At 43.0% G+C, this 10,854-nt stretch overlaps 1 protein-coding gene across 6 annotated transcripts in view; it reads right to left on the bottom strand.

Moving 5' to 3' along the window:
- Nucleotides 1–1,644: 1,644 nt before the first annotated feature.
- The window catches only part of GNPNAT1 (glucosamine-phosphate N-acetyltransferase 1), a 28,291-nt gene continuing 19,081 nt past the window's right edge, over nt 1,645–10,854 (bottom strand). For all 6 annotated transcript variants that reach the window (XM_053261074.1, XM_053261084.1, XM_053261097.1 and 3 more), the window contains exons 2-6: nt 9,704–9,900; nt 6,391–6,453; nt 4,966–5,093; nt 3,727–3,788; nt 1,645–3,052 (exon numbers count right to left, since the gene is read on the bottom strand). In XM_053261074.1, the coding sequence (XP_053117049.1) occupies nt 2,905–3,052; nt 3,727–3,788; nt 4,966–5,093; nt 6,391–6,453; nt 9,704–9,900 (598 nt within the window). In that variant the 3' untranslated portion in view covers nt 1,645–2,904. The remainder of the gene's footprint in view (nt 3,053–3,726; nt 3,789–4,965; nt 5,094–6,390; nt 6,454–9,703; nt 9,901–10,854) is intronic.

Raw genomic sequence — 10,854 nt, 5'->3', positions numbered from 1 at the left:
CCTGGGCGCTCACGGTCAGAGCAGCATTCATTCGAAGAGGCAAAAGTCACATCCATGATCTGGCGGTGTGGACTACAACTCCATCATCCTCAGCCACAAAGGCGATTTTGTGGCTTTCACCTCTCCAGAGTAGTGCTGCTCTGACAGGGTTGACTAATGGGGCCAGGGCAAGCCTTCCAGCCCTGTTTGGAACAATCTGCTCAAGTAGAGCACCTTCTGTATAATGTCTGATTAGGGCTATGGTTTCCTCTGCAGCTATCAAACATTGTCATGACCATCATGAAGTAAAACAATCAATTCAGGATCACTGAGGTGGTGGTAAGACTCAGCTACTTTGGGGGAAGAATCTCTTCCCCCAAAAGAGATTTGTCTGCCCTGCTTTCCCTTTCTGAAAAACTTACTGTAAGACATAATGCTCCCAGGAACATGATTATCCACAGGAAGGGTTTCAGCGGGCAAGTACTGCCATGAAGTTTGGACATTGGAGCAGTTTGCCCAAAACATTTGCCTACACTCCCAGCCATGGGAATAACCTTACACAGGCTTGTGACCTTTCAAGCTGCAGGCAATCCACCAAACATATTATATGCGGTGTGGCAGCAGAGGAAGCAACCAACCAATGGCTTCCACGCCTGAAGGAAGGAAGCAGAACAGAGGAGTGCTTCAGGGACTGGTCTGTTGAGCTCCACTGGTCACATCTGGCCCATGGGCCAGGCGTTTAAACCCCTGGTTTGAAGCATCTAGTGAGCCCCAACTACTGTGTGATGTGATAAGTCACATGAATTGGTCCCAACATGAGAGCAATGTTGTCTTCTGAAATCTTACAGTAACCTTAAACTGATGCTTTTGTCTTCTGCTCCATGGGGCATATGTCTCCTTGTTTTCTCTCCCCCGCCCAAAGGCATGTGTGCCCCTGTGCAGCTTCCTTCTTGAGGTTATTGAATCCGCTGTTGCAAACTCAAGTGCCGTCCAAGTGGGCTGACCATTCTGTATCCTGAAAAGTCACACTTCAACAACTTTATTTCTTCTGCTGTTGTACTTGATTCTACACTTACTAAAATGATACATTTACACTTGACCAAATCAAATGCTGCAGTCTTAAGTGTAAAGCAAGTCTCCTTAAACCCAGAGCATTTGCTTCTCCATAACCAGTTTAGGTTCACACTGTGGCTGTAGCTTGCCATTATGTAAATGTGTGCACTATACTCAGGGCCAATTTAAGCATACCAGTTTGTCATGCTCCTGGTAATGTGCTTTGTAAGCAAGCATGCAAACAACCTGCAGCATCAATGTGTGTGAGCTCCATGCTAGAAGAGACATATCGCCAGCTTACCCAGCCTTTACAGAGTCTCTTGCTTAGGGGCAAGATAATGTCCAGTGTCCATCCAAATTGCCTCAACAAGAAGGGAAGTGTACAACACCAGTTGCAGGGGAGCAATAACAGGAAAGGGTGGGCTACTGTGGGGAAACAGGATGCTGGACCAGATAGGCTTTGCACCTGATCCTGCAAGGCTCTTATGTATGGGCATGACCAATTTTAATATTCACCAGCAAAGCGTAGGTTCCAAAAGAGACAAAGTACATCTTATGGGGCCACCTTGTGAAGCTTACTATGGGAAAGGTGGCAAGTAAATGACTCAGCCAGAAAGACACCAAAATGTTTATTTAGGCTTTGGATTCAAGTGGTGTTCATCTTGGATATAGACAAGCAAGGTTATGTTCTCCATCCTATAGAATTTAATCAAATACCCTGAATGAATGATTTCCAGTGACACTTCTCAAACCATCAATTGCCACAGGTACTCAATTAGCATACATATAGCACAAAGGAGAAATGATGATTAGTTGGCAGACAATAGTACAATCTCAATTTGTTTTACAATATTTTGAAAACTGAATAAATAAAACTCAACATCTTCAAAACAAAAGAGTACAAGATGTAGAAAACTGAGTACCCATCCCCTCACACCATTGTCCTCTGTGGTTCCTTAACATTTTTGGGACATCTAAATTAAACTATCAAAGTTTTCAAAAATAACCTTAATTTGCTTATAATGCCCTACAACTGTACAATAACCACCTTCAACGATTTGAGTTTAAATGGGAGGCAGGAGGAGAGTTGTAAACTGATTGCCATTTGTTGACAGACAAGTCTTGCATTGGTTCTAACCCTTTGAATAAGCAAAGGATAACACCACCCTTGAAATCCTGCTAGGGGGTCTGTAGCACATGGTAGAAGACTGAATTTGCCAAAAAAAGAAAAGAAAAAAAAAGCTGCTCATTCTCCACAAATGAGAAGCCCAGCAAATCCTTTCACAAGTCCAAGAGCTACAAGAGCCTGCTTCTAAATTTAAGGACTGGAGAAATATTTCACGTAGCATATTCAGTCTATGTATTGAGTCGTTTCTATCCATTTTGACAGCAGTGGAACCAATATGACTTGAGAAGCCATCACAGCAGGGCTTTGGCAGGCTGGCTGAGGTTTTTTGCAGGTTTACTGCATTTAAGCCTGGCAAAGGCCTCCGCCCCCCTGTTGTTCCTGTGTGACAGGAGCCACCCTACTAGCCATTGTCTGGCTACCAACAAGCAGCAGCATAACATTTTAGAAAAATACACGGCAAGAAAAAGTGCCTGGTAAAAATATACCCCTTTGGTTCAAAACCACCACCCCTCTTTCATTCACATCCCAGCCTAGCAAAGAGGATATCGTATGAACAGGAAACAGCTAACAAGTTTCACTATCGCCAAAGAAATCTGAAATAACCAAAGTCCACAGTATTTAAAAATTAGTTGTCTCTAGAGGCAATAGATTCATTTGCAGAACATCCTCCTCCGAAGAGAATGAAAACAGCACAACCTCCTCCACTAATCATCTATTTACAAGAGATTACAGCTGGAAGTTCTTTAATTGAAGAACCTTTGATACATGTAGTTTTCTTCAGACACTGAATATCCAAATTTTTTATAGAAAGCTACATTTTTTGGCAGACATTCGAGAGTAATTTTGTAGCAATTCAGTCTCTTGCTTAGCAATGTAAGAGTTGATGTCAATCTGAAAAGGAAAGCAGGGGGGGGCGTTTAATACTTTGAATCAAAATTATGGTTCACCTTACTCTTGCAGAGAACCATCACCAAAGAGTGTATGTACGTATTAGTGTTCTGGCACCAACTCTGCTCCCAAACGTCTGCTTCAAGTTATGCTTGACTGAATAAAGAGAAAGGAGTGAGGAGCGCCCAATTTCCACCTGTGGCTCTACAATAAAGATGGAAATAAATGTACAAAGAATTGAGATGGTATTCTGATCAAAAGCACACTAAGACCAGATGTAGCTGAGGGAGAAAGGTGTGTTGGTAACCCAATGTAAAGACTATGTGTTGAATCTGACCGAGGCAGCAGTCACCTTGTGGGGCCATTGAAGCACGGGGGAAGAGCAGAAGTCATCTTGAGAAGGTCTGAAATCCTAGCTACATATTTGTCACTTGCTTTTACTCTTCCCAAGGCAGCTATCCTGCCTTCCTGCCCCCGCACCCTCCTTGGCCCAGAACGAGCGTAATGTATGGAAGTGCTTTGAACACAAACTATACAAGCTACTGTCACTACAAAAACAATATGTGAGACGTTTGTAGGTGGTAGTTTTCTGGACCCAGACACCATAAGTGATTTGCTCACAAAAATACTGGAATAAGAAGTGGCAGCAGTGATATTAAGTGTGAATAAATACTTACAATTTCCCAAGTTGTTTTCCTCGGCATTCCCCACTTACAACCACATCTTCTATTCTTCCCCTCTGTGAAAACATGCAACATTCTTTATGACTGTTTTCAGTAAGATGAAGGCTGCACCATACAAGGGAGTTAGACCCAAGGAACTCAGTAGGAAAAAGGCTCTCAAACTTGTAGTCCCAACAACATCTGGGGACCCAACTCCTATCATCCCCAATTAGGGAATTGTAGTCCAACAACATCTGGACTACAAGTCTGAGAACCTCTGCAGTAGGACTTACTGCTGAGAAAACATGCAGTGGATCACATAGCATGAAACATTTTTTCCATCACAGAAAAGAGTTTGGCAAGGTGAGAAGTGTATAAGCAGTGTGAGCAGGAACCTGGTCACTTCTCTGTACTATATACTTTTTATACACACACACACACACACGCAGAAGCTTCAGTGGGTGCGAGTCGCTTCATGAGTATTACACCCATCCTGCGTCAGCTTCATCGGCTACCAATCCACTTCCAGGCTAGATTCAAGGTGCTGGTCTTGACCTTTAAAGCCCTACACAGCTTGGGGCCAGTGTACCTGTCAGACCACATTTGCCCATATGAATCTGCCAGGGCCTTCCCATCATCATCTCAGGCCCTGCTCATGGCCCCGCCACTAACAGAGATCTGGTTGGTGGGGACTAGAGACAGGGCCTTTTCGGTTGTGGCCCCTCAGCTTTGGAACACCCTCCCTGAAGAGCTTCGCCATGCTCCCTCCCTCAGTGTTTTTAAAAAACATCTTAAAACGCACCTTTTAAAGGAAGCTTTTTAATGCTCCATATTTTTTTTTGTTATATCTGGTAGGTTCTTTAGCTTTTTATAATTTTCAGTTTTTAAAATAACCTTTAATTTGAACCTAATAACGATTGTGGTTTTTAATCTGACAACTTTTTAAAAATTTAATTTAGTTAATTTTATTACTTTTATTGTGTCTACCTTATTGTTGTGAGCCGCCCTGAGCAGTAGTGCACTGGAGGGGCGGGGTATGAATATTTTAAATAAATAATAAAATAAACAAACATATATATACATATAATATATACACACACAAATGAGGGGAACATGCTAAAATGTTCTTGGGCTGGGGTGCCTTCTGCAGGAAGTTAAGGATCCCTGCCCTATAAAGTCCCCTGTATCTCTCTCTGGACTACACCCACAATTTAACTGCTTAGTATTAGTATTGCTTTTCTTCAATATACATACCTTTGCACATGAGTGAGTGAACTTATGTTCTATGACTAAAGTTGCAGTAGCCACAATCTGCCCTAGATTAGTATCTTCCACAACAGTAACATAGTAGTCCCCAGAGCTCTTCATGAGTTTAAAGGTGTCTGTGAAAATACAGGCAGGAACACTTTTGACAATCAATATATTGCCAGTTTTTTTCTCAAGGCCCACATCTGCCTGCTCAGATACCCCAAGATACACTAGCTGACAGACTGTGCAAGAGTACATCAGCCCAGTAACATTGCATTTGCAAAAGCCTGCACTGTGCAAATGCAAGCATTGCATTACACAAGAGTAAACCCATTGGAAATAAAAGCTTACTCTTGTGTAACAGTGTGTCCAAATGCAACGTTACTAGGCTGACGTGTGCTTGCACAGTATGTCAACCACTGTTCTCAAACTGGTACAAGCAGGTGAAGGAGAAGAAAAGGTAAAGCCAGGCAAGGGCAAGCTGGACAGATCTGAAGGTTGCCCAAGAAACAGTCCCCTGCTAACTGAGGCACCTGTGTAGAAGTGGTGATTCTCTTTATGTAGCAGGGGGAGAGCAACTGGTCCTATCCATCCCCAACAGCACAGCATCCCTCCATATCTTATGTGGGTTTTTTTAAAGTTTGTGAGCACTTTGGGGACAAGGAGCCATTGTATTTATATCTATGTAAACCGCTTTGGGAACTTTTGTTGGAAAGCAGTATATAAATATTTGTTGGATTCGTAAGAACAGGCAGTAGTGGCTCATCCAGATGAGCTGGGAGGGCGCCACATGAGACGCAACTGCCTCTGGCTCCCGACACGCCTTTCTCTCTCATCCCACCCTGGCATTAACAAGAGTTGCACTGCCTGCAGGCTGGCCATTAGTCAGGTAAAGCTGCATGGGCTCAGCTCATGAGGACCAGCCACTACTGAGAACAGGGGAACACTTGCCTCCATCACTACTTACACCACTACTGCAGCCCCAAACTCATAAATTCTCTAGTGCTCTACACGACCTCTTTTGGAGAAGTCGGTGGGGTCCCATCAGCTGCCACGGAAGCCAACTCTTCCCATTCCTCTTTCATAGGAACACACAGGAAGCTGCCACATACTGAGTCAGACCCTTGGTCTATCTAGCTCAGTATTGTCTACACAGACTGGCAGCAATGGCTTCTCCAAGGTTGCAGGCAGGAATCTCTCTCAGCCCCATCTTGGAGATGCTGCCAGGGAGGGAACTTGGAACCTTCTGCTCTTCCCAGAGCGGCTCCATCCCCTGAGGGGAATCTCTTCCAGTGCTCACACTTCTAGTCTCCCATTCATAAGCAACCAGGGAGGACCCTGCTTAGCTAAAGGGACAAGTCATGCTTGCTACCACCAGACCAGCTCTCTCTCCTATTTTTCCAAAGAGCAAAATAAATAAAAATTACTCACTGGTGAATTGCTCAGGGCTGACAACTCCAGTTTCAGTCAGCTGACCCAGGACTTTAAAAAAACCTGCAATAGATTGTTTTCATAAATATGTTTTTCAAATAAGGGTAATCAACAGCCCATATGCTGCTGAGCATTTCAGATACTCCAATATGTACAAATACTGTTCATATCAAAAGCAGCACATACTTTGGGGTACAAAGGGACTTGTGAAAAGGTCTAAGCACCAGATCCAAGGAGTGCTCCATTCCCATCTTTCAAGTCTTCCAAGTGCAGGAAAATCCAGCTGTACAGTTTAAATTTATAATTAATATAATAATAAAAGCCACATAAGGGTTCCTATGCTAGATTAGCCATCTTGCTTTTCCTGTTATGTGTCTTTGGACAGAATGAACTAGTCCAAGTCTGAAATTTTGCTCTCAAAATTTTCATCAAAGGCAAATTCAATTCATTCCCATGACCCCTGGATTCTCATTAAATCTAGGGGTCGTTCCATAGGGAAGGCTTGTTTGCAGGAGCCTCAATGGGGCTCGCACAAGAACTGCTTATGGAAAATGTTCTTTGGGCACCTACACCTAACAGTCCTTGCACTACATTCATCCTGCTATTTTCTGTCCGCACCAAGCTGGACATTGTGGGTTGGGGTCTCTCCCACTTTCACCATCCCCTAAGATGCTTAATGTGCACAGAAAACAGGTTTCACTTTTCTATTTAAATGTTGTGGTTTATTGTGCTTCTGGCTTACTGACCAGTATTCCCTCTAACAGGGATTCCCAGATGTTGGCTACAACCCTCAGCATCCCCAGCTTCAATAGTCTTTGCTTGGGGATTATGGTAGTTGTAGTCAACAACACCTGGGAATCTCTGTTGGAGGGAACACTGTTACTGATCTTATGCAGCACTTCCCACTCCCCTTACCACCACATATTTTTTCCAAAATTCCCATGGAACTTGAATTTAAAGAGAACAAGTGTCTCTTTTCTCTGGACTTTGTTGCTGATGTCTTAATGAATTACTTCCACTCATCTGTTTCCCTTTCTTCCTATGTTCCCCTCTCATTATTTGGTTGCAATCTTACACACACTTTCCTGGAAGTAACTTAATTTTGAGTAAACATGCATCAGTTGTGCTGTTGGGATCACAATTTCATCCCTTTTATTATTATTCTTTAATCTTAAATTGCTGCTCTTTTGATTGGGAGTGGGAGTGGGAATACTCACTAGTGTAAATAATGCTTATATTTTTCAAATAATAATAATAATAAATGCTTTGGCGGGGTAGAACACAGTAGGGGAGCGGAGGAGTAGGAATCATTAGATGTTGCCATCCAAGAATGAGGGCACAGAGGTTGCTACACTTGGCTGTCCTCTGATGCTTCAGCCATATGCTAGAGTGAGAAACCACTAACACGCTCATAGCTGGCTTATTTATTCTCATAATGATCTTGTGAGACTATTATACTTTATTATTGTCAGCCAGAAAACTTCAAGGGTTTTGATCCATCCAAACTTTAAAGCTGAGGCTTGACATTTGCCCATTTAAACCTTATTTTCCTGTTCTCCAATCTCAGAGAAATAAGAGGTAAAAAATGTTGCAAATACACACTCCTTTGAAGTGGCAACCACGGTCTCCTAGTTCTTTGCAACACCGACTGTATCAAGAGCAACAGCTGCAATCATTAGGAGGGACGCACAAGAGAGCGCGCATGCACACACAAGAGAAGACTGAGGAGGAGGAGGAGGAGGAGGAGGAGGAGATTTAGAGAGCTCTCTCTAAAAGCTAAATAAAAGTGCTATTCCTCAAGAAAACAATAAAAGGGACAAAATATTGTAATGCTGATCAACTGGACATGGGGTGGGGTGGGGTGGGGAGATGGGGGAAATGGACCAGCAAGAACCAGAAGAAAACTGCAGTCAGCTATGGAAATGAGGTGATGTACAAGGGCAAAGCCTTAGGAGCTAAATGTTCCATATGTCACCACCTACACAGGTAACCACTCCTCTGTGGGTTATGCTATGGCCTCTTCCTCCTCCTGTAAAATTTTGCACTGTGCATCCAAGTTAGAAAAGGAAGTATTTAAAAAAAAACAACTTTGTTTCCATGAACTGTATGGCTAATCATGACCAAGAAATCCAGAACGGGCTGTACATTGTCTGAACCCCCAACAACACTACCCACAGGAATCAGCAAAGAGGGATAGAATATTTATTTTTGTTTTATTAGATTTATATACCGCCCTTCCAAAATGGCTCAGGGCGGTTCACAGCATGATAAAAACAACAAATTAACAATTAAAATCAAACTATTAAAACACAATAAAACCAATAAAACAGCTGAAAGCCCCGAAAATCAGGGCAACAATTTAAAAGAGTTAATCATTTAAAACCCTGGAAGGCCAGATCAAATAGGTAGGTTTTAAGGGCTCTCCTGAATGACGGCAATGATCTCAAATTACAAATTTCTGCCGGGAGTGCATTCCACAATCCAGGAGCAGCTACAGAGAAGGCCCACCTCTGTGTCACCACCAGATGAACCGGTGGCAACTGGAGATGGACCTCCTCAGATGATCTTAACGTGCGGTGGGGATCATGTAGAAGAAGGCGCTCTCTTAGATAACTCAGACCTAAGCCGTTCAGGGGTGTGGTTTTCTTTGGTAGAATGCAGGAGGGGTTTACCCTTGCCATCTCCTGCGCAGTATGAGATGATGCCTTTCAGCATCTTTCTATAGCGCTGTTGCCCAATATAGTTGTTTCCCCTAGTCTGGGAAACATACCAGCGGGGATTCGAACCAGCAACCTCATGCTTGCTAGTCAAGCATTTCCCCATTGTGCCATTAGGTGGCTTTGGGAAGAGTCTAGGAAGGAGACATTTGAGAAAGCCAAAGAAACCAGGGAAGATGGGCCACCTAGTGAAGATCAGAAGCAGTTTTGTTGGATATTGCTCTGTGCAAAATCTGTTTGGTACTCCGTCTAGACACTCAATATTACAGCCCTAAGCTTCTGCAATGTACAGTACAAGCCTCATTTGACATCCAGAAGCCTTGCTTTTACAATCCAAGAAAGCAGGATGTTCACCCAGCAGTGCATTATAATGGATAAGCCTGTTGGAATCAAGCTTTGGGCCGGGAGAACGATCCTGTGACATTCAAAAATTTGCGCCGCCACCTGTTGACAGTTGGTCCAATAAAACAGCAGCAGCATCAGAATCATTTCTAAATGTTCAGACTATTAGGCTGCTACATTTCAAGACTGTGAATGCTGGGATTCAACTCACCCACCATTTGCATCTAAAAATAAGAACTGGAAGGCAACTGTACCTCTGTTGATGTCAGCTTCACAAAGCGGTCTCAAAACTAAGCCGTCGCCTGGATTTGCAGGAGAGATGGCAGGAGAAAACGTCACTGTGTTCTGGCTCCAGTCCAGCTCTTGGAGGAGGTGAGGGTCATACATTGGTGTACTGTCAAGTTGTCTTTTTGATGCAGGCATCATGGCAGCACAGACAGCAACAGGTGCTCTGAAATCAAATGACAGTCACTTGTTCACACAACTGTCACCGGAGAATGCTTTAAACACTTCTCTGTTGCTTCTTGCAAGTTTTAAGTTAATCTACCACCTTTCGAAACCAATTACTTAAGGCAGCTGCAATCCTCTTCTCTGTTTTAATCTTTTAAAACGTTTTTCAGTGTATGGACCCACCTGGGGCTGCCACCAAGAACAACAGCCACATGTCAGAACATGAGAGAACCTGAACTTCTTGTTATGGGCACTTGCTTTCCACCACCTTTTGGCTGGGGAGCAGGGGGGGCCGCGGGGTTGGGGGTCAGGTCTTTGAGCAGCTTTTAACATGTTGCTTTCTTGGCTTTTCGCAGAAATGATTTTATAGCTCTTATAATTTTGTTGCTATTTTAATGTTTTTGTTTTTAAATCCCAACACTATTTTTTGTGTTTCATGTAATGTCAGGGAGAACCTGACTGGAAGTCACCACCAAGCGGCTTTCCTCTTGTTCTTCTGCCTTCCAGTTTCCCTCGAATTAGCCACCACAAACTTCTACTTTAGCTCATAATAATTAAGACATAAAATCATAATCACAAGCCAACAACTGATAACCCATAAAAACAAACTGCAAAAATAAAACAGTTGCCTGGGGCTTTCATCTTGACATCTGTGACGCAACAAAAGGTTAATAAAATTAGAGCAATATTTACTTTTGCATCAGACGGATTCTTTGAAATAAAAATGAACCAGGATCTGAGGTTAAACAAACATTCCAAGTACAGTACAAACATTTTAGATTAAGACCAATCTGAAGAGCTTCCCCCGCCCATCAATGCAAAATGAAAAACCTTCCAGTGATTACTGCAAAATATGTTATAATTCATATTGTAATACAGTATTTACACCCCACTCCAACAAAGACCAAAGAACAAGCCTGAGTAGGCTGTGCTTACTATGGGTAGCCTATGAAGC

The sequence above is a fragment of the Hemicordylus capensis genome, chromosome 1 (genome assembly GCF_027244095.1).
Source record: "Hemicordylus capensis ecotype Gifberg chromosome 1, rHemCap1.1.pri, whole genome shotgun sequence".
NCBI lineage: Eukaryota > Metazoa > Chordata > Lepidosauria > Squamata > Cordylidae > Hemicordylus > Hemicordylus capensis.
The sequence above is the reverse complement of the archived record's forward strand: the minus strand, read 5'-3'. Positions and strand labels throughout refer to the sequence as shown.